The sequence below is a fragment of the Choristoneura fumiferana genome, chromosome 24 (assembly GCF_025370935.1).
Source record: "Choristoneura fumiferana chromosome 24, NRCan_CFum_1, whole genome shotgun sequence".
NCBI classification, from domain to species: domain Eukaryota; kingdom Metazoa; phylum Arthropoda; class Insecta; order Lepidoptera; family Tortricidae; genus Choristoneura; species Choristoneura fumiferana.
In genome coordinates this window covers 2,674,900-2,699,671 of record NC_133495.1, presented here as the reverse complement: position 1 = coordinate 2,699,671, position 24,772 = coordinate 2,674,900, and the positions used below count along the sequence as shown (strand labels likewise).

The following is a 24,772-nucleotide window of genomic DNA, read 5'->3' as shown; positions in this document are numbered from 1 at the left end:
AGCAATATTGTTCAAATATCCTCAGTTTGTGCATTGGTATCTGAAGCTCCCTCTAAAGGCGCCAGTCTTATGTTTGGGCACGCTATCACTAATGCTCGGATTACGCGGCAAGAAGAGGACCAAATAAGTTTTTTGTAGAGGTAGTTAGGAGGCTGCCATGCCACTTAATTGTATCGAACAGCAAACATGATAGCAAGTATCGTATCTTGCTGATAGCTTATACCTGCGCTGTTAAAGAATGGAGTCACATGAGGGCGCGGTGGGATCTTGAAGCAAAACCTGGCGCAAGCATTCTGTACCCGCTGAAGAAGTCTACGAGATCGTTCTAGCAGACACGGCCAGTATACTGTAAAACAATAATTTTGTTTGAAAAGAATGATAGTTTCACCATAACCTTACTCTAGTGTCCACATTATAATAAGAAAGCCCCGAGCATTGTAAAGAACTCTAAACCGATAGAAAGAGTTGCGTGCAGTTTCAAATGCATGCTTTTTAAAACAAAGTCTAGAGTCAATCAATAGGCCAATATTCCGAGCTTTGTCTACACGCGCCCTACTTCCACATCATCGATTGTGATTTTCGGGTCATAAACTAAGAAATGATTAATTTGCTGATTATTTCCAACTATTAAATATTTGGATTTAATAAGATTAGGAACTTAACAGTTTGAGGTAGACCAATCGCTAATTCTTTGTAAATCTTCGTTAATCTTTTCAACGGCCATGGCTGTATCATTCGAACAAAAAGAAAAATTAATTTGAATGTCATCGGTATATAAATGAAATTTGCAATGGTGGATGTATTTAATGATATACGCACAATACAAAATAAATAACGAAGGGCCCAAAATGGATCCCTTAGGCATCTCTTGCGACAGGGCTAAGATCAGAAGAAAGAGTGTCACCATCGTTTGTTAGAGTATTCACCAACCGGCAACGGTTTTCAAAATAACTGCTCAACCATCGGATGGTAGCATTATCAAACCGTAATAGTGCATGTTGGGCAGAAGAAGTGGGGTATATACAGTCAAATGCCCGTGAAAAATCAAGTAAGACCAAGGTAGTAACCCTCACCAGTATCCTGAGCCTCACCTTTTCTTCCTGAAGCCAGATTGCACTTTCGGCAAAATATTGTGAGATTCTAAATAAAATGAAACCTGATCACAAACTACCTTCTCTTGTATATTAGAAGTGTAAGGTAAAATACTAATAGTTCTCAAATCCTTAACGTCGACAGGATCAGACACTTTTGGTATTGGACGAACAACAACAGTCTTCCAGATTACACGTAATCTCGCAGTTAATAAATGCTTAACTATTAGCTACTATTAGCCTATTATATTTTCACTAACCGGAGCTAGTTGAAATGTGGAAAAAAAAACATGATTATTTTCCAAATAAATTAAAGTATTAGTCTCAACAGAATTATTAACGGGTACCTTTAGAAAATGAGAATTAATGATGGACGGGTTATTAAAGTGACGAGGCACATCAGATAGTCGTTTTAAACTTTTCCAAACAACTGGAATTTTTTAAATTACCTACTCTTTATACATATTTGGTTCAAAGTATGCCTTTTGTTCGTTATACGTACCAGAATTAACCAAGTGTTTTAACTCTAATAAGTAATTAAGTTTATCAATTTCTTTATTGATTTTGCGATATTTATTATGCGCTTCATTGCGAAGGCTAATCAATCATATATCGGACAGTATCAGTTAGCCACGGTTTTGGGCTATATTTTTGCTTTTCTTGATGTGGTTTCCGTTAGGGAGATCCAAGCAGCGCGCCTCTCAAAAACCGACATCAAAATCAGAGGGATGAGATGTATACTGCTTATTAAAATAAAAACGGCCAACCGAAACTGCATTGGTAATGAAATGACGTACCGAATAGTATCTTTGTGTACTAAATTAAAAAAAAGTTAACCGGGCCTCTTATATTGATTATATACGCTGTCTAAGCATTTATTCATTAAATAAATTAGTGATAAGTGGACTGTGCGTGCACACCTTGTACCCTGTGATAATAGTTTCGTAATACGTGAGGATAACCTTTGACACCGTCTGCTATCGTTTGTCGTCTGGGCGCACGTGAGAGTTCGTACTTTAATGCATAGTTCTTTAACTCTGGAGAGGTTATTTTCTGTCTTGATAAATTTTCTCATGCCTCAATCCATTTTAGTCCACATCTATAATTACCATCAGGCTGGTCTATTTGTGTATAAAAAAATAATCATTTAGTAATTCGTGTACGGGAAAGCCATAATAGACAGATCTCTCTCCAGGCAGATGTTACGCCTGGGGACACGTCCGAACTCCGACGGAAGAGAGGTAGTTGTACCTACTTATGAATTGGATAGCGTGTAGAATATAGCAGTTTCTTTATTTGATGTGGCGCTAAGTGTACGTAACCAAGTTGTTCGATATATCTCAACAATATTTAACGACGTCCAGGGTTACTGTCACAGCTGTCATGACTTCCCTAAAGCCGGTACTGGGGTAGAACGAGTGGAGCGGTCGTTCTAGGCGCCTGATGGCAAGCGGTGCGATGTTGCATGCAAGGGTGCCAAGATTAGGTCGCAAGGTGCGCTGAAAGTAAATAACGATTGCGTTTTTACAGAATCGTGCTGCTTTAAGTGAGGATAAAAACCGTCGATCAAAGATAGCCAAAAGACAACCTAAGTTAGGTTCTTAAGCTTACTCTACTCCATTCGACGACTATGGCCGGCGCTTTTGCCCTACCTATGTCATGTTTAGAGTTTTCATCATCAGCTGTATGTAAGACGTCTACTGTTAAACAAACGCACCCCCATTAAAACGCCATAATGAACGACAAGTTGCCTCCTGCAGCTCCAAGAAGTTGGGGAGTCGCAGCCGGGTTTTTTAGCCGGTAAAATTCCGGCACTGTCTGGGCCCCCCCCTTCCCAGTCTTTCATAATGGATTTTTCCCGGCTGCACGCCGCCATCTACATATAAAACACATCATCATCATGTCAGCCGAAAGACGTCCACTGCTGGACATAGGCCGCCCCAAGGCTGTCCACTCAGGCTGGTCTTGTGCTTTCCGCATCCACCGCGATCTTAACCAGGTCGTCGCTCCATCTTGTTGGAGGCCTACCGACAGCTCCCGGTCCGCGGACGCCATTCGAGAAACTTCTGACCACATCGGCCATCATTCCTGCGAGCAATAATGTACCCCCCGCCCACTGCCACTTCAGTTTCGCAATTCTTCGTACCTCATATAAAATAGTGGTCCTAGTGTCTTTGTCTAGTGTGTGTTCTCAATGTATTTTTTACCCTGTGTATCGAATATGTGTAATAATAATAAATATATATCTCTCTCTATCTCTTTGGCCCTTAAGGCGACTCAACCCAAAAAAAAAAACTTGCCACCTGCATCTATCGGTTGCCATTTTGTCAGTCCTTCTAGCGAGAAGCCTGCCAAACCTGCGTCATCCAGTTTGAGGACGTAGTGACGTTGATAAGTAACTAAACAGAAAATTCTTCTTTTCCAGTGGAGTACGTGGACAACGAGTACAGTCTATGGCTGACATGGTTCCTGATGCCTGTGATCGTGACCTTCCTGCTGCCGGCAGTAATATTCCTGCTCATATACACCAGCGCGGTCATCTTCCATCTCTATCGGCTTTACAGGTGAGTGTCATTGCTGCTTGCCATTGCGTCAGCTGTAGGCGGAATCTATCTTCGTGGGCCCTCGCATACTTTATAAAGGACCAATTAACACTAAGAATAACAGCCGAATGTACTTCATAAAATACAATTGTTCATTAAAAAAATAATCTTAAGAATTTTGAAATAATATCCAAAATAACAAAGCTGTAAAAAAAATCTGTTACAAAAGTCAGGTCCCAGGAGGATATACAAGCTGGATGCAGGACGTTGAATGATTCCGTTTTAACGCGTAAGGCGCTTCGCGTTGGTGAATTTAACAATTTTTGATTGTTTTAAACTTTCTTGATTTTCACTCATAATTAAATACACGGTGGTGTGCACGGCTTGGCGCCCGCAGGATTCAACAGAGCAGAGACCTGCCTCACGCAGCGCTAGATGCCTATTAGATGCCATGAATGAAACAAGCACAAGCCGTGCTATTTAACAAGCACATGCCGTGATATTTTTTTTCTACCAATTCCCTGATAACCAGCTTTAATTTTATCCACGCAGCCAGCCAGTGAAAGGTGAACGTCTAATTATAATTAAATATAAATCCGGACCAAACAAAATGTCAAAAACACTCTATTATCTGCCGATGATCATATGTCAGACGCATGCCTATCTGTCTTTATAACCTGCTATTTTCACGTGATAAAAATAATTGGTGCCAAATTGTGACCTTTGACTACTGCCGGTTGAAAATATTTGTCTGCTAGGCATAGGAGACTTCATTAAGATTAAAAGTCGGGAACGTGTAACTGGACATTCCGTAACAGTATAAGTACAATTTGGCCCGATTAGTTACATCGAATGCATGAAAAACAACGTTGAGGAAATTATTGACTGTAAAAAAATTTACTTTGGATCTTGATTACGAAACGATGGTATTTTTGTGTGTGTAATGATGATGGCATGTAATAAATGTAGTTTTTATTTGCAGGTTGCGAGTGGTGGATGGAGTCCAAAATGACTGGCGACAGGCGGCGAGACTGGCCGTCTGTGCTTTGTGGGATGCTCACGGGTGGCTGTGGCATGGTAATTAATAACATTATGACCCCTTTTAGTAGTTGTTGCTGTTACCCTTGACTTTATCTATGTATACGTCTATCCTGCAGCAAATCTGTCAATATCCCGATAAAAAGTATCCTATTTTATTACATAACAAGTGTTTACCCGCCGCGTGACAACATTTAAATCCAGCAGTTGAATTAAAATTTAGAGATTTTAGTATATTCTTGTGGGAAGTCCCAAAAACTATGCATAAAAGGCACGCTACGTTGCATTAAAAATAACTGTGCCAAATTTAATCATAGCTGTATATATGATTTTCAGATTTTATCTTGATCCCTTAAGTAGGATGTACTAACTCTCTTCTCGTTTGCCTCTTTACAGTAAAACCGATACATCAATTTAGAAGTACATACCTGGGCGATAAAGCTTTGCTCGGAGTTCTTTATTTGTTAAATCGTACTTTTTTGTAGGAAGCTTTAAAAGTGAAACGTAAACTCAAAGAGAAATATTAAAAAAAACTCCAGTTTGCAAGGCCATCATTAGTCCGCTGATGACAGAGTTATCGAAATTACCGATCTTATTGCGCGTGGAGTTTAAACTAAGAAAAGAATCGTTAAAGCTCGAAAACACGCATTTCCCCAGAAATAGAAAGCCTCCACGGCAAGTTAATTCAAAATCGTTAGAACCGATTCCAAGATCCCCGAAATAAATAAATATAAATATACAAATATTGTAAGTTTTAATATTATAAGATTTGAGAAGAAAAATATGCAGGGTTTTGCAGTGAAGAGACAATTGCTTCTTTTTGACCTTTAAAATATAATAAAAAATCGCTTGAATGCTCATCTCACTCTGTTGCTCACAGCTCACAGCTGCTGCTCGTCGTTACCTTATAGTGCAAAGAATATTACATTAAAAAAAATACAATAAGATATTCTTGAATCGCACACTGCCAATATAAAGGTAAGCTTACTCGTAATTTCATAATTGTGATGACAAACTCTCCTTTCAGGGTACGAAATCCAGGGCATGGAGAACATCCCTCAGGGGCCGTTCCTTGTGATCTACTACCACGGCGCGTTACCAATCGACATGTACTACTTCATCGCACGGATGTTGCTGTTCAAACGGTTGCAAATACACACCGTCGCTGACCGGTTTATGTTCAAGATACCAGGTCAGTAATGTCTTGAAGACACCTGATTATCCGTAAGAGCCATAAGCAAATTTTGTTTTCATCAACTCTGACGTCATCAGTGTTTTCGGACCTTTCTGTCAACGAACGATGTGTTCCTTAGCTTTGAGAGACGACTTGACTGCGTTAACTAGAAGTTCCTACATTCCACCGATGCGTGGTGTAGATGGGGAAAAATAACCCTGTTAAGTAGAAGCAGTAGATGCTGTAGCTGCAATTGAAAGAAATTACCTTAACATCATCATCAACTACAACTAACTACTATGTGTGGGAACTATGGCCCAAGCCCTCTTGTTCTGAGAGGAGGCCTGTGCCCAGCAGTGGGACGTATATAGGCTGGGATGATGATGATGATGATGTTGCCTAGTAAGGGTACCCATACTACAAGCTCTCCTTAGTTCTGGGATTAGGTCAATTGGTGTTAGTTGTTCTATGATGACATTTATTCATTTTTTATTTATACGGCAGCATTATCGTATCATTATTATATTGTATTCTCTCTGTGTACCTGTTTTCTGTATTGCTTATTATTTGTGGTGTACAATAAAGAGTCATCGTATTGTAAAGCTAAATCTTTTGACCTATACAGGATGGAAGACGCTTCTAGAAGGCCTCCACGTGATCCCGGGTACAGTCGGCGAGTGCACTGCCGTCCTGCGCAACGGCAGTCCGCTGGCCATCTCGCCGGGCGGAGTATACGAGGCGCAGTTCGGCGACCATCGCTATCAGCTGCACTGGAAGAACCGGCTAGGGTTCGCACGCGTCGCCATTGAGGCTAAAGTGGTAAGTGGTTTTTTAAGGTTACAGCTCATTAGAGTCACCCGGCACCCGACGAGCACCGCCTCGACTTTCGGCGTCCACTCGTTGTCGACAGGTGGTCCACGCGCGGACGGCGCGTTGACAACGAGTGGACCTCGCGCGGTCCACGAATTTCTGGTGATCTACTGAGTGGTCCACTCGCCGTCCGCGCGTGGTAAACTCGCGAGTGAGGAGATCCAGTGACGCTACGGAGTTAATGTAGTGAGCGCATGCCCATACAAATCCATATGAAGAATACTAACCGCTCGAGGCGAGGCGGTGCTGGTCGGTCCTTTAGGGTTGCGTATCTTTTAAGTCTGTTTGTTTGGTTATTGGTTACCTCTCACGTTTAGACGTGAACCTGGACCTGAACGTGAATTAAGCCGCTGAACCGATTTCGAAATTCAGTATACAGATAGTTTGATTCCCGGGAAAGGACATAGGAGAGTTTGTATCCTTCAAATTGTACGTACAATCCCCGCGAGATAGTGATAAACCAATTCGCAGACACAGCTAGTCCTATCCTACTTTCCTACTAATATTATAAATGTGAAAGTTTGTGAGTGAGTGAGTATGTTTGTTACTTCTTCACGCTGAAACGGCTGAACGGATTTGGATGAAATTTGGCAAACAGTAAGGTTATAACCTGGATTAGAACATAGGATACTTTTATCCCGATATTCCCACGGGATAGGGGGATAAAATCTCTAAATAACAGGCGCTAGGCTTGGAGTCATGAAATTTGGTATGTAGGTAGGTAGACGTCTGGAATAACACATTGGACTACATTTTATCCCGATATTCCCACGGGATAGGGATAAAATCTAGAAATAACAACCGCTGGGTTTAGAGTCATGAAATTTGGCATAGGTGTTTTAATTTAACTTCAATGAAAACCAGGATGTAATTTTAGGGTATTCCCACGTGAATTTAATAAAATTCCGGAATGTCAATTCAACTGCTGTATTATAATGATTTACGCGTGCGAAGCCGCGAGTAAACGCTAATAATAATTTTATCCCGTAGCCTATAGTCCCGATGGTGACGCGTAACGTGCGGGAAGCGTTCCGCACGGTGGGCTGGCTACGCGGCATATGCAGGCGCATATACGCTGCCACGCGCATACCGCTGGCGCCCGTGTACGGAGGGTTCCCCGTCAAACTGGTCACGCACCTCGGGAAACCTATACCCTATGACGCGAGCCTGACGCCGGAACAGCTCCAGAAAAAGGTTAGTCTACTGACTCATCATCATCCATCCCTGCTGCTGGGCACCAGGCCTCTCAAAATAAGAGAGCTTGGGCCGTAGTTCCCACGCGGGCCCAGTGCGGCTTGGCAACTTCACACACCCCATTGAATAGCTTCGCAGGTTTGTGCAGATTTACTCACAATGTTTTCCTTCACCGTTAAGCTCGTGGTAAATTTCAAATGTTATTTCTTACATGAATTTCGAAAAACTCAGAGGTGCGAGCCGGGATTTGAACCCACGGTCCTCTGCTTGAATGGCCATAGGTCAAACCACTAGGCCACTAGGGGTATGACTTGATATTTTTCATAAAGTTTTTCTAAGATACTTACCCTGTTAATATGGGTTGAAGATGTCAAATTACTTCCAGTGGTCGGATTTACTTTTTTTTATTTTTTATTCGACTGGATGACAAACGAGCAAGTGGGTCTCCTGATGGTAAGAGATCAACACCGCCCGTAAACAGCTGCAACCCCAGGGGTATTGTAGATGCGTTGCCAACCTAGAGGCCTAAGATGGGATACCTCAAGTGCTAGTAATTTCACCGGCTGTCTTACTCTCCACACCGAAACACAACAGTGCAAGCACTGCTGCTTCACAGCAGGATTAGCGAGCAAGATGGTGGTAGCAATCCGGGCGGACTTTGCACAAGGTCCTACCAGCTGCAATACTTGAACTTTGATGTCTTTATAAGTAACATAGTAAAAAACATAGTCGCCTATTGCGTACCTTGAAAATTTTCATGTACCTTTGTTTTCTATACAGTTTACTGTATGTATGTGGTGTACATACAATAAAGTCGTTGTATTTTTTTATCAATAGCACATTGTTGTAGAGGCTGGAAAGTAAGCAATAGATTAACGGGTTTAGTCGATAATACAATTTCATCTATTGCGCTTTTGGCCGAGACTAAACATTGTGCTTTTCAGGACCACTGCGAGGAAAAAACAGCCAATAACAATACAAAGACTGCGTTGCTCCTGCCGATTTTAGTTTTTCTTTTGTGACATTTTTTTTAAACGAGTCCGTTCTTAGTGGCCACCCAACCACATAATTAAAAAAATAAAAACGTTACCTTCGTCATGTCCGATCTGCTGCGATGCTGTGGCGTTTTTTCATACTTAAAAAAAAATATACCATTTTGTGCATATTATGCGTTTAAGAAAAAAAAACCTCATAAAAGTCATAAATGACGCATTCTCATTGGTCAAGTTCATTTCACATGCAGCAGACGATTACTTTTGATTGGTCCGATTGTCGTTTCAGCACGACCGGGAAAAATATTGTCGTCGTGTTTTGCGAGCCATAAATGAGTCAGCTGTTAAATGTACATATATAGGCAGTTTTGTGTACTGGGCACATTTGCGAGCAGTGTCGTGAAAAAAATTATTCTGCTGTCACAGGTGGCAAGAGCGATAGAAGATTTAGTAGAAGAGCACCAGACGGTCCCTGGCAACATACTACGCGCTCTCACGGAGAGGATCGTCGATCTGCCAAAGAAGAGGCCTGAGAAACCCATCGCAGCCAATGGCAAGTGCCAAAACGGTGCGGTGAAGGACACGAGTGACACTAGTTCTAGCGGAGCCGATAGAGTGAAAGTGTCGTAAGATAAGTGATATGTAGGTCTGGTTATATTTTTATATGGTTACGTATCGATTTTATAAAAAGTGGCTTTCTATGCAACCGACCGATTTGTTTTTTGGAATACGGTGGAACTTTATCTTAGTAACGTCGTCTCTATTTGTTTTCTCCGCATAAACAGAGACGATATCACATTTATCAGTAACATGAAATTTATCAGCGAGTGGTAAAACAATCCCTAAATGTGTTAAAGCATGAACTAAAAGAATTTCCTTGCTCACCCGCGACCTTACGATAGCTAAGCTTATGCAAAATATGCGTGTTCATGCAGTTCCTCCACCTCCACACTGTAAGAACACGCATACAGTGTGGAGGTGGAGGAACTGCATGAACACGCATATTTTGCATAAGCTTAGCTATCGTAAGGTCGCGGGTGAGCAAGGAAATTCTTTTAGTTCATTGATATGGACCTCCGCAAAGTAACGCCTGATTCAATAAATTATTTGTGTTAAAGCATCATTAATGACTTGATTGATAAATGATAAATGGTGCTCTACTCCATATGCCACTTTTCCTACACAAAATCTTGATTCAACTTAAAGGTCTAGGCTAGAGGTACTTAAATCAAACTATGTCTGAGACACAATAACTTTGGTTTCCTATTTTATGATTTCTGATACGTAACCGATTTATAAGTAAAATAAAGCACACATGTTTTAGCGAAATTACATGACAACAACATTTTAACCTTTGACCGCCACGGTCGGTAAAACACGTCAGCTGAAAAAAGTGCCATAGTGGCCATGTCGGGATTTCGTGACGCGTGTGGAACGATTTTCAGATATTTTTTTTGTCGGCTCTGGCCGATCGTGGCGGCTAAAAGGTTGAGCATGGTTTATTTGTTGGTTGTAAAATATACTTGGGAGTTGTTTGTAGATGGAATGTTTTACTTTAAACTACCTTGCCACTCGTAAACTCATGCTCTAGATTGCTGTGTTTGTGCGACGCATAAATATTATCATACAAACTCAACTTTCTGTTTCCATCACTAATAGGCCAGTGGTTTGTTGGGCTTTGAAGGAAAACCATGTGTCGGTGGTCAAGAATTACTAAGGCAATTGGTTTTAATTTGATTCGCATGTAACGCCTGGTTGAATGCCTAATGTATGTATTTAGATGGTGTCCAGTTTTCTAACAACAACAAAAAATGTAAGTAGTTACGTTTTGTATAAAAATATGTGTGCTTTAGCCCCAATTAGTGTATATTATGTGTAGATATATTATACAATTTTATGTGACTGTGTCATTATGTCAAAATCGTTAGATATTTTTAGGAGAGGTTTTAACGAAGATTGATTAAAGCTCTGTACAGTCAACTTTATTGCCTGAACATTAAGGTCGTGTATACATTTTTTTGCGCTTTGGTGGTATTCATAATCTTTGTTTCTGACTGTACATAGCCATTTCTACAAACAATCCACGCGCGAGTTCCTAGGAACCCCGACAAACCTTTGACCAATGGGTGTTGGTTTTACTTGCGCAAATGCACTGCCTTATAACTGACTATAATGTCTTCGCTTCTAAAATGCTGCGCTGGTACCATCAGCCAAATACGTGGTCTACCACCTTAAAGTTCATAATCGTTTGCATGTCATAAAACAATAATGCCAATAGACGTGTCTGTCAACTTGAAAGTTCGACTTTAGCGACATATACATTTGATAGGAACTTGTTTAAAAATTGATAGACCACTTATTTGGCTGATGGTACATTGTTCTAACTTAAATTGCTGGTGGGTCAATCAACATTTTAGTGTTGTTATCCTGTCCTGTAACCCAGGAGACATCAGTGATCCACTGCTTAGATGAGCCACGAAGGAATAGCCTTAAAACTGTCACAACTCCTAGTTTTTAGTGGAGTGGACTTTACCATGGCAACTACACTTAAAAACTTGATTGACCCTGGTACTAATGTACTCCGTACTCGTCCAGTCATTAGACTCCAATGAAAGTGTTGGACTTGTTATTAGCGATATCAGCATTCATTTGCTATTTACGTTCGTGAGGAATGTAAGGGCTAATTTAACTTCCACGTTTGCAGCACTAGAGTATATATGCCTGATATGAGCTTTGCATTACAAAATGTATGATTAGTTATAATATTATCAAATACAAATTGATATGACTGAGAAATTGAAATATGTATGGAATTCTGGGTATCAAAATTAAATTATGCATTTATTATTATACGAATATTTAACATGAGGTTTTGCGCAATAAGGTATTCAAAGCTAAGTGTAGTGTATGTAGTCTGCAGTTTAATTAAATACACTGCTGGGATATAAGCCTCCAAGAAAGCTGCAATCAACGATTTCCCTTTTTTATTAGGTCTGTGTGATGTACCTACTGATGTATATTTTCATGAAAAAAAAACCTCTCACGCCCTAATTGGTTCATAGACATGGACCTCTTCAAAGTATACCTAGATTCGATAAATAATTGAAAACAAATTATAAATTCATCAGTCCAGCTTGTGGGAGATCGTCCGACGCTCAGTTTTCAGCTAAGCAGTAATGTATTCATTACATAGTGTAATATTTCATGTAATACAAATATGGAACTTATGTATGTAAACTAATTAAAACGAATATGCGTTTTTGTCTATTCTATAGGTAAATAGTTGATGATCTATATATTTTTACTTTCCATTTGTTTAGACTGCCTACAAAAATATATTTAATAATCTCGTATGTACACTCCTTTTACTAAATTAGAATATTAATTTTATATTAAGATGACCTAGGTACAAATGGATATCAGTGTGATAGAGGTAAAGCATTTCAAAAATGTTTTGATAACATTTTCTAGACATTTTACATTTATGTATTTAGGGGTTGTTAACCGGTTTTAACTGGTCATACGCTAAAAAAACAAGAGGTTTTATTGTCTATAGCGGCGATTACACCGAGTCGTTCACTTAACGCGGTCGCCGAACTTGTTTCTAACTACTTAGTATGCCAACGAACGTCGTCTTATACTACCGTGTTCTTAACACTTCTGTATTGCTCCTGCATGCGGCGACCGACTTAGTGTAATGAGGGCTATCGTTTTTTGTCTCACTAGATGGTGCACTGCTGCGTGAGGTTTTTAAGTGTGGCTTTCAGTCTGTTATTACGGGCGTTAAAACAAAGTTTAGATTAAAATCATATTTAAAACACTTTAAAACCGTACCATAAAAATATCCAGCAAACACAGTGTTGCTTAGTCCCGTTTTGTTCGGAAAAAAAGGGAGGACAAAAGTTTCCGAAAGACAAAACTGTCTCAAAACACAGACATTCATTGCCCCGTAATGCATAATTGCCATAATTAGCCAAAATATTCATTATTATAAACCCGCGTAGCTCATCCAAAAACTATGAGATTTGACATTTCGGAGACCTCACGCTACACTAGCGCCTCTAGCGGCGAATTCATTCGCGATAGCACTCATTGCCGCTTTAGGGCCTTCGCTAGCTGGCACGGGTGCACTGCGCGGGCGCGGGTGCAGGTAACATCCGTCGCACGCGACGCGCGCAGTTAGCGCTGCTCTTACTATTTTTCATCACACTTGCTCGTAAACAGTGTCGTAACATGCAGGCTACCTTGGTTGCAACCCTCCAAATAAAACCCTCGACCTTAATGTGCTTGTCATTAAACCCGTGGTCAGTAAATGAGTCATTGCGCGTACAAATTTTCTTGTCATGAAGCCCAAGGTCGGTAAATGAGACAATGGGCGTACTGATCTGCTGCATGCATGGCGTGCATGGCGCTGCAGCAGGCCCACACGCACGCTGCGGCGCATGCTGCGGGGGGGAGGGCGGCGCTGGCAAGAGCGCTGCCTAAGGTATCGCCAATATTTGGAACAATTGTATTTTTTCTTTTACAAATATAAAATTTTACTGGCAAATGTGATGAAAAACATTGTATGTCGCACGAGCGGTACTAGAATTACAAACATAGACTCATTAAAGCCCTCTCTTCGACTTCGGGCTTCTAATAGACTCTCGTTCGTAATTCCTTATTTACCGCCCTTAAGACACAATATACTATTTCAATAGGCGTCCGGCCGCTGCGTGCAAACCGCGTCAGCTAGCGTAAGCCCAAACGCATTTGCAATCACAATCGTTTTCACCGCTACTTTCAGTCACATGGTATAAGGGAGGGTAGAAAGAGATGGTGAATGCGATCGCGACAATACGGCCTCAGGGGGGCTACTACGAAATTCGAAGTTCGTATCGTACCGTCCCTCTCACTCTTATTTTAAATAATATAAGCGTCAGCGGAACGGCAAGATACGAAGTTAAAATTTTGTACTTCGTAGTATAGTAGGAATTATTTGAGGTGTCCCGATCTCGTTAACAGGCAACTCTCTGTTGTAAATAATAAAGTCGCTATTTCAATGAACTATTTTATCTCATATTTCATTTCATGTTAAACCGAGGACTTTGCAGTTGAGGACATAATAAAATACAATGGCTTTGTTTGAAAGGTTGGCTGTTAATGACATCGGGACAGCTCAAATAATTCCTACTATAAAGGGCCAGTTTATAGTCATTTGTTTAGAATAATGAATGTAATAGTATCTCGAATTGAGCCGGTGGCCAAAAGCTTCTAAGTAAAAAATAATAATTAGGGATGTGCTAATGGGAACAATGTTCCACACAATAAATTATTAATTTCATAATTCTATGGATTTTAATGTTATGAGAGGTATCATGTGACTAACAATCGAAGGAATGAAATATTTTACTTACCTTTACTGTCATCGATTACTCCTGCTCCTGTAGTATGGATTTGTACTATTTATCATTCCTTTTATTTTGGGCATATCTAGGACCATTCTAAAGTTGTATCGTTTAAATCGGACATATCAGAGTAGTTTAGTTTTTATATTATTTATTTCGTCACAATATTACGATTTTAGTTAATATTAGGCTTGTTTGATTTATTTTACCTATATTTAAAAAAAAAACTTCTACTTAATAGAAATAATCGCGTGAGATTGCTTCAATACATTATTTAAGTCATTTCATTGTATATTTATTTAGTTCGTTCATAAAATGGACATTTTAGATGTAAGATTTTTACAATACATGTTTATTTGTGTGGAATGTAACAGTTTTATTACAAGTAAAAAATTATGTGCTCTTTTTATATAAAATTTGACAATTCAAAACAAAAAAGTTACGTAGTCCGGAATATTGTTTTAAGAAACATCATACTTTTCGGTATTATTAAAGCCATGGTCAAGTGCCAGATTTGTACCAAATTGTGTTTCGTACTTATGTAATCCATCGTTTGTTTTTATTCGTATTTAAACTTAATTTGCAAACAAATACTTATTCTGAATAAGGAAATATTTTCTTTATAAATAATTTGTTTTATTTTTAATATACCTTACTTACTAACTTATAAAAAGACAATGCACCCTTGTCACAAAATACATTTACAATACGATGAGAGATATAACTATCGGAGACAATGCACCAGTGTACTTGTGAGCCACAGGGAATAAAATGGGAGACAAAAAAAGATCATTTTAGTCCATACATTTTAATTGATATCTTATTAATAGTTATTAATTACATCACCTTACATTTACTATAATTCATTTGAACCTATGAGTTCGACCTTCTTGGCAGCAATGGGAACGATTATAATTAATAAATAACAAGTTGTTACGTATATCTTTATCTGCGTAGAGTTCCGTTCTTGCTATTTATTCCACGGGAACTATGAAGTATTTTTGGGATAAACAATATTGTATTCCCGTCTCTAAGCCTTGGTATATCTATGTATACATTTAATTTAAATGCGTGTAGCCATTAAAACTAGATTAAAAAACAAATTCATTCGGCTTCTAAACTCAATACGAACATTTTAGATACAATTTTTTTGGTTAACATTGCAATGAACCACCACTCTTATTTACCTCACGTCTCCTCTCCAATAAACCTGCTGCTAGTGAAACAACTTTCCCGTGTTTTAGCAGAGAAGCAAGATAAATGATTGTAGTAAATTTATTGTGGACCTCCTCAAAGTTACGTCATGCATGATGATCAGAATGCTCGAGTTTATGAACACCTTGCGGCTCCCATCATACTACCTCCGTTCAGTTTGAAACCTTTAAGGGGCTACCCGAGGTTTTCATCGATTTTTGACGTTTTGAATCGTATCTCCTACTTTTGTACTACAGATAGAATTATAAGTCAAACGGCTATCGTTTCTCCAATCTTTTATCTCCATTTTTGTCTACCGGATTTTGAAAAAAATGAATACTTAATTTTGTATGATTTTTTAAACATTGTCTGAAAAAACACTTATTTCGTATCTCTATTGACGTGAAAGATCTAACATATACGAAATCTACATATTTGGGTTCGTCTTTGGTCGAGAAAACTGGTCGAGGGTTTTCATTTGAAACTAATTCACACAAAAGTTATGGCCAGAAAACCAGTTTTTTGGCCTAAAATTGTTCAACTTTGATGCCAAATATCTCGAAGACAATGAACTTTGAAGTAAATATGGGATACTATATTGCTTAAAGCCGTTGTTGTTAAAATAATAAGCTACAAAAAACATTAGTAAACTAAGGAATTCAGATCGAAGGTCATTGGGGCATGGGATCCCCTTAAAGCGATCGTTCGAAAGTGGTCAAGAAATTCGAACTCACAGCGCAACATAGGGCACGTTTAACACTACAATCAACGCAGGCTGAGTTAAATAAAATCGTAGTTGTTGACATCATCGAACTGCTGCGGCGGCGCGGCGCGGGACCCGCCCGCCGGTCGGTACTGCGGTTGCTGCACACGACAATAATATGTGAAAAAAAAAACATACAGTCGAATTGAGAACCTCCTTTTTTGAAGTCTGTTAAAAAGGCTACACGTTATATTTAATTTTTTCAAATTTCCGTCACTGCTTCAGTACTTCGAACGCGTACAAGCGTCCATTTGACTTTCATCCAGTGGGTAAAACGCATATGCGTTCATAGTAATACAGTTGCGATATATATGAAATCAGTAGCGTTCAGGGTACTGGGTGAAAGTCAGTCCAACTAGGTAGTCCGAGTTAGGGACCTCGCTTGAGAGAATATAAATGAATTGTCACCGGATTTTTTGTGTGAATAACACGAATGTTTGTTCTCGGGTCTTGGATGTTTAATATGTATTTAAGTATGTATTTATCTATATAAGTATGTTAATCCGTTGCCTAGTATCCACAGTGCTTTGCTTAGTTTGGGACTAGGTCAATTGGTGTCAAGTGTCCCATGATATTTGTTTATTTATTATTTATTTTATATAAAATCTTCATTTTATTAATCCAATGAGATTATTAACTATTACTGCTATTAGACAATTTACAATTATAAACTGACGGTATTCACAATCATACGGTGACATATTCCTTTCTAATCAAGTGTGTGCGAAATGTTTGATTATTATTGTTTGAGATAATCGCTACTGTTACTACTTGTGATTTAAATTAAGTATCTTCTGCGTGGAAAATGACATTATTTATCAATAAAATATCGCCACAAAAAATAGCCGTTGTAGCGCCTTTTTTGTCAATTAGAGACTTCGTTTATTTTGTTGAAATTCTGTCGACACCAACGACTATTATGTTTCGAGATTTAAAGGCCTGTTCCACCGCTCATTGTAAGTTCCTGTCATGTCAGCTATCAGCATCGACATCTATGTACAGTCGCCATCAGATTTTAGGAGCGGCCAAGTTGGTCAAAAATATCGGAGCATGCACTCTATTACTAAGGTATCAGAGATCATGTTTCGATATTTTTGATCACCTTGGCTGCTCCGAAATATCTGATGGCGACTGTAGTTATCAGTGACACCGTTAACAAATAAACAGAGACAGCGTCATAGATATCTGTCACATAAAATAACAGGAACTTAACCAAAGTGGTGAAACAATGAGTCAGTCTTTTAAATTAACTCGTAAAAAGGCGACATAACTGACTAAAGAGCGCTACATTGTCTAAAAAGGGTCAACGCCAAGAAAAATTACCATTCCTTAACGATTATTATTAGCGATCACTTTCATCACGAAAAACTAGCTTTAGCTACTTTTCATTAAGTTAGATTTTTTATTCTGATTTTCTAATTTCCTTAAGTTAATAACTTGGTAATTTTTCTGAACGAGCTGAGCTGTGATATTTACAATTTATTTACATTTCAATGAGCAGGTAGGTATTGTATTTACAGTTAGGGAAGAAAATTATATCCATCTGCTAATATTGCGTTTTTCTTCGGTCCAGAGGTTTTCATTTCGTTCCCCAACTATACTATTAGCTGCCATAGATCTAATAAATGTGACTTATAAGTGGCCTAGAAAGAAATTTCATGCAACAAGTTTCCATAGCGATTTCACCAAAAACATTTTTAATATAGATTCGATAAAAACGTAATAAACCGAATTAAAGATATGACAAGAAATTAACAAAGAAAAAGGTACAGAAACTCGCGTAGATTATGAATATATTTGTGAAGTAATAGAAGCCATACGTCACTGTGCTCATTTGAGACCATAAGTACAACATTAAAGTAAAGATTAGAAATCGAAGACACAGAAACTAAAAACGTTCAAACTAAACTGTTGATTTGTAATATTTTTATTTAACAGATACGAAAGACACGAAATTGATGAACTTGTCTAATATAAGGCTTGTGCGAAATTTGGCGCAAAAACTGTACAGCGTCCAAAAGTCGTTTGTGCGGTATACCGTTTTTCCGTCTTAACGCACATGCTTGATTGTGCAAATTGTAATTTGCGCAAGTATGGTTGAGCATGTAGCCGGACCCTAATACTGTAGGTACTGTAAAGGATGAATGTGATTTTAATGTAAAAAATGTTTGTTTATAAATTAAAATACAGTAAATCAAAGACTTTAGAATAAAGAATAGATTGATTGTAAGATGTAACATGTTCAACCATTAAAAACCGATTAAATCGAACCGACGACCTACAAAATGTAGTTTTAAATATAACTTGCTACTTTTACTTAGTGTTACCAAGACAAGTTAGTTCGACAAAACCGATATTCCTCTGTCACAATATTTTAAGCAATCTTCTATTCTTTAATCTAAACTCTGAGGTGAATTCACTATTAGGTCGCAATTATGGCAAGCAGAGTGACGTAGTAAAGTTTGACACTAAGTAAGCACCAGAAATATTTCTAAGTAAATTTCGCCCTCTAAGTAAATTTCTTCTCTCTATTTTATTTTTATTCAGTAGTTCGAAATTTGCGTAGATATATTTCTGATTACCTTAAATCATAACATAAATAATAACATGCATAGAAGCGAATGTGCGCTTAGTCCGCTGGTATATCGAAAACTTTTAATCAATCCGCCGAATTTTCATTTCACCTAAAGTTAGCTTGCCAACTTTTTCTGAGCAATTGCAAGATAATCTTCAATATAGCTAACTTGGATGGAACTTGTCTCAGCCAATTTATACATTATGTCACAGAAATTTCGAAATGGATCAAAATGAATTAACGAGGACTAAGTCGCTTCTATACTATTATTATTAGTACAGTCAAGGACATAAACATATTTATACACCTTTATGCCAGTAGCCCAGTAACTAACAAGGGCGATGTGATGTACAAATATCTATATTTGACGGTATGCTGTAGAGATATTTATGTCCTCGACTGTACAATATAGGGCGCTTCTATATTTCGCCGTGAAATGATACGACACGGTTTGTATGCCGGTTTGAAATCGTTTCTTAGACGTGTACCGTCACGTGCGTGCGAGTGCGAATAAATTATTTTTTCCTCGCACATCTCTGGTGGATATCAAGACGTTAGCCTAAATCGCGATATGGAATTAATGCTTTGGAAGTAAAGGTAAAATACTTATAAACAACTCCTATTGCATGTTATAAAAGGCTGTGCACACCGCGACTTTAAAACGCACGGTCGACGCGAGTTTGTATCGACTAATAGGCGGTAGGTACGCGTGCGAGTTGTATGGAATGAAAAACGCGGTGTAAAAAGGCTCTAAGGTGTCGGTAAGTAGGGTAAACCTTGGCTTATCGGTGATACTTACTGCTTTATTATCTTACACAGATCTCACTATGAGGAAATGCAAGCTGTAAAATCGATGGCAGCTGTAAGCTTTGATGCTTGCAATCGGGTTGGCAGCGATTTAAGGCCTGACCAGGAATATAAAAAACCTGACGCGAGGGCAGCACTTCTACGTTTTATATAGCAACATTCTTTACACTTACTATACGGTACCTACCAGTCATTTTGACAACAGTGTCGGTGATGTTATTTAAAGGAATATTTTCTTATCCTTCAGACTTTTTCGATGAAAATAACTTTTATACATTGTGAATTATTTTCCTTCCAAGGTTATGGACAATCTTCGGCATTTTAACGCAAAAAAACTCAAAATAACACTTTAAAATACGACGCGCAAACAACGTTAAACTTTGACAGCAATTGACAGGTGACATTTGGATTTATTGTTACCAGTGCAAGAAATTAGTTCTATTGGTTTTCCGCAATATGGCGAGGTTTTTTATAATTCTGGTCAGCCTTTAATTGTTAAATAAAAAAAAAGTTGTGAGCTCAACGTGAGATAATAATGCAGTATCACCGAATTACCAAGTATCACCGATAAGCCAAGGTTTGCTAGATAGACAAGTTGAAGTTTCAAAAATAGAAAAATGATACAAGTTTCATATCAGTTTTGTATATTGCGTAATTGACTTGTATTATATATATTAGTATAGACGACCGGATGGCCAAGTGGTTAGAGAACCTGACTACGAAGCTTGAGGTCCCGGGTTCGATTCCCGCCGGGGTAGATATTTGTATGAATAATACGAATGTTTGTTCTCGGGTCTTGGATGTTTTATATGTATTTATGTATGTATTTATCTACTTTAGTATGTTTATCCGTTGCCTAATATCCATAATACAAGCTTTCCTTAGTATGGGACTAGGTCAATTGGTGTCAATTGTCCCATGATATTTATTTATTTATTTCCTTTTTTTCTCTCAGCATAAGAAATTTTATGACCGGTTCACGTGAAAGTGTGATAATGATAATATAATTGTTACTTATTTAGTAAAATTATTTTTCAATAAAAAGACAGATCAAGATTTTTTTACTTTGATTCTATTGCTAAAAATAAAAGCAATCCCTAGGTAATTCCCGTAAACACGTCTAAGTAACGTTCCAAAACACGGCGACTTTAAAACTCTTTTTAAATCATAAACGTCGAAATATAAAAGGCAAACGGTTAGTAGAAAGGTGATGCAAGCATTACTTGGCAGTGTGGATAAGGCCGCGTTCACATATGCGGCCGACCGCCCCGTGGCTGTTGCTGTTGCTAAAAATGAAGTGCGGTTATGAAGGCTACACAGGTGTGTACAAAGCTTTAGAATAAGACTGGGGAAAACAGCGAGGCTGTGAAATAAACTTTTAAGCAGGCCAGTGAAATTTTAACTTACTTATTTAAATGGTGTATTAGATTATTTAATGTACACACGTCAAAAAAGTCTTGGGGTACTTATTATGCCTAGACAAATTTGATGTTTTGACTCGGCAGTACCTAATGTGTGTATCAAAATGCTCAAAAACTGCCTAGGGTTAAAAAATATGCCTAGGCACTGTAGATGAGTGTATTTAAAGATTCAATGACCTGGTTAAAAGTGAACCGTCGAAAGCCCATTGAAGTTTTTTTCTTAATATTTATCAGATGCAACTGGCATTCCAAAATTTCCTGACGAATTGTTTTTTTTTAAAACAAAGTACCTATAAGTATTTCATTATTTTATTTGTCTCATTGAAAAACGTACAATAGGCTTTCCAAGCAAGTCCATTTAAAAACGGAACAAATAAAAGAGGATTATGAAAAACCGTTACACAATGCAAAATGGTAGAGAAGTATTGATCTTATGAATATTTAATTAAGTCTAAATTTAATGCGGTAAACTATTAATCTGCTTTAATAGCGTACATGGATGAAGCTCTATGCCACTAACTGAGCATTAAATGATAAATGTCATATTATAAAACAATATGCGATCAACAAACGAAACGCCGAACCCATGCGCTCCAGAATTTATGTAGTATGGACAACACAGCATAAATATTATTCTATTTAGGGGCTGTTTCACCATCCATTGATTAGTGTTAACTGACGGTTAAATGTGATGCCGTCTCTATTTGTTTTGTTCGAATAGACGGAGACAGCATCACATTTAACTGTCATTTAACACTAATCAATGCATGGTGAAACAGCCCCTTAATCTGTCTGTTAGATTATTAGAAAATATTGGATAAATATTTTTTCTTTTGTCAATCAAACAAAATATGACAAAGATAAAGCGCGTCAAATGAGTGGAAGCCTGTGACGTCACGCAGAAAGTGTGGCGGTGTTACGTCAAGCGGAACTTTAACTGGCTATAATCATCATCATTTTTAGGGTTCCGTAGTCAACTAGGAACCCTTATAGTTTTGCCATGTCTGTCTGTCTGTCTGTCCGTCCATGTCCGTCCGTCCGTCCATCTGTCTGTCTGTCTGTCTGTCCGCGGCTAAGCTCAGAGACCGTTAGTACTAAAAAGCTGTAATTTGGCAAGAATATACATATCAGTCACGCCGAAAAGCGATAAATGAATCGCATAAACGGCGGGCGGTTTTTTTCTCTCGACTAAGTGTGGGGTATCGTTAGATAGGTTTTTAACCATTGTAGGGTTGCCAAGACGATTTTTCGATCCAGTGATCTGTTTGCGAAATATTCAGCTTTAAAATCGAGCGCAACCCTCTAAAATCTAAACTGTTGGGTGGAAAAATTTGAAAAAATTCAGGATGGTAGTAAGTATATCAAATTTACAAGGAAAATTATAACGTCTAAGATTGCTTAAGAATTATTAGTAGTTTAAGAGTAAGTAAATAGCAGCCTAAGGTATAAAATATACCTAAACTTGGAAGATTCCGTACACAATACGAAATCCTTAGAAAAATATTACTTGATTTTTTCCTAATGGCTACGAAACCCTATCTTGGGCGTGTCCGACACGCTCTTGGTCGGTTTTTTGTTTAATTGACAAAAGAAAAAATACGTGTCCTATATTTTCTGATGATCTAATGGACGGACTTAGAATTCTTTAGGAAACTATACTTGTTTTGGATAGGTATTTAACTAAATGTAAACAAAGCAACGTCAATTGGTGTCTTAAATATTGAAATTCCCCATTAAACTATCCGACTAATTTACATTTCTGTATTGAAATGCACTAGTCTAGTTTGTATTACAATGATAGATAGGTAAAGTCTGACAGCTGAAATTTGTTTATTTAAGTAAATACTTAAATACATATCCAAACCAAGTATAGCCCATTATACAATCGACCAAGTGCTTTTAGCATTTTTCTTGACAGTTCTTACTTCAGAACAAAAACAATATGGCTGATTGTCACATTGACTTGTAATTAAAATAGCCTTTGGTGTTTTAAGCCTGGATTCGATTTGTAGCATTCGAACATGGCGGATGTAGACGATATCTAATTTTGGTATTTCTGCTTCTTTGGCTAGTCTAAGTATAATTTTGATAGTGTTTTATGCGGCGATTAACCTTAACAGTGAACAGTGATCACAAAATTCTATATTGCTCTTGTGTCTGACATTTTTTAATGCGCAAGTGGTCTCCGTGTGGTTTCTGGAATTTTGCTATCAAGTTGCAAAAACTACAATCACCGTACAACATGCATAAGAAGAATATATTTATCTTTAATTTAACTGACATTGGCCCAAGCCTTATGGCCGCCATTAAGAGGAATAAATAAATAAGTTTTAAGCCTTAGGGTGCTAAAAAAAACCTTGGTTTGTATAAGCGCAAATCCGTCGCTTTGTTTGTTGATGACTTATTGGATTTATACTGTGTAGGTACTATGTGTTCCAAATAACATTAAGATTGGATTTGCAGACAACTTCATTCGCTGCCAGAGTCAAATGTTGCCAGTTTATAATTGTTTTTGTAATTTTCGACCTTTTTTGTATTGGAATCGTTTTTGAGCACATACATTTTGTGAAAAGCACTGCGACATGAACGCTTTGCATAGCATGTGAGGCGATAGCGCAGTAATTTTAGTGAATAAAGACGTGTGTGATCTAAATGTGTGCGCGTCAAGTTTACTTCATTGACAAATACTTCAGACAGATAAAAATATATACAGAAAAATTAACAAACTCCTTCTTTGAAATAGTTTAAAAAATCTGAATTGAGCAACAAAGTAGTATTGTATTGTAACCTCTTTATTGTACAAAAACACATGTAATTAACAGATAACAAGATAATAAGATGTACAAAGGCGAACTTATCCGTTAAAGGGGTCTCTTCCAGTTAACTTTTGAACGATTGACAGTATATGTACTCGTACATAGATCACAATTTCTGTGATCGTTTTCTACAAACGAACTAATGGCCAGCATTAAAATACGGTTGTAACTTTCGACAGAATTTACTTACGGACAATATTTAGGCGAAAAATGAACGTGAGGTATTTTATAACTAGCGAAAAGTTCCTGCAGTTCATGACTTTTAGCTGGCTACCGTTGTCCATAATAAAAGTTTGAAGAATACCGTATACTTACTAAAAATACGTATTCTTCCGATTTTTTTATATTATTTTGGTTGTGGCCTTTTTAATAAGAAATATGAGACAATATTTATAAAAACAGTAGGTCATACACAACTAAAATGAAGAGATTCTGAGTTCGAGTCATTGGTACAATTTATCGTCTTTCTATTCCGCAAAATTCCACATTTTTACAGCTAGCATATCTAAACTTGACAGTGAGGTCAGCAAATCCAAACCGAATATTAGTTGGAACACATATATGAAGTCTATATTGTACTGCAGTGATTTACAAAGCAAAATGGACTTAAGAAATTGGTTAACAAGCTAAAATTCGAAAAGTCATGGTATATTTACAAGTCGAAGTGGACAAGCTTTATGAATGGCATAATGGTTACTATGTCCGTAAACTGTACACTACATCTAAAACTATGACGAAACCTGCAGAAGTAGATGGCCTCACTAGCTCACGTCTTTAGACTATAGACAAGGTAATCGGTAATCTAAATATTTCATTAACAGTTTAAAAAAAATATTTTCAAGTTGAAAATTTAAAAACTCTAAAGTGAAAAAAGTGAGATAAGGAAACACATGTCGTCGTTGATACT

General features: G+C 37.8%; 2 protein-coding genes across 7 annotated transcripts in view; one reads left to right on the top strand and one right to left on the bottom strand.

The window, feature by feature from the left end:
• LOC141441823 (DGAT1/2-independent enzyme synthesizing storage lipids) overlaps nucleotides 1–9,850 on the top strand; it is a 35,486-nt gene extending 25,636 nt beyond the window's left edge. For 2 of the 4 annotated variants that reach the window (XM_074106708.1, XM_074106709.1), the window contains exons 2-7: nucleotides 3,517–3,655; nucleotides 4,617–4,711; nucleotides 5,700–5,864; nucleotides 6,472–6,665; nucleotides 7,707–7,910; nucleotides 9,329–9,848. In XM_074106708.1, coding sequence (XP_073962809.1) covers nucleotides 3,564–3,655; nucleotides 4,617–4,711; nucleotides 5,700–5,864; nucleotides 6,472–6,665; nucleotides 7,707–7,910; nucleotides 9,329–9,532 — 954 coding nt within the window. In that variant the 5' untranslated portion in view covers nucleotides 3,517–3,563 and the 3' untranslated portion in view covers nucleotides 9,533–9,848. Of the gene's footprint in view, nucleotides 1–3,516; nucleotides 3,656–4,616; nucleotides 4,712–5,699; nucleotides 5,865–6,471; nucleotides 6,666–7,706; nucleotides 7,911–9,328 lie in introns of all 4 variants that reach the window. The other 2 variants (XM_074106705.1, XM_074106706.1) reach the window with 2 other exon arrangements.
• Nucleotides 9,851–15,081: 5,231 nt separating this feature from the next.
• The window catches only part of LOC141441816 (mediator of RNA polymerase II transcription subunit 25-like), a 28,603-nt gene continuing 18,912 nt past the window's right edge, over nucleotides 15,082–24,772 (bottom strand). For 2 of the 3 annotated variants that reach the window (XM_074106690.1, XM_074106691.1), the window contains exon 15: nucleotides 15,082–16,347. In XM_074106690.1, the coding sequence (XP_073962791.1) occupies nucleotides 16,264–16,347 (84 nt within the window). In that variant the 3' untranslated portion in view covers nucleotides 15,082–16,263. Of the gene's footprint in view, nucleotides 16,348–20,851; nucleotides 20,915–24,772 lie in introns of all 3 variants that reach the window. The other variant, XM_074106692.1, reaches the window with a different exon arrangement.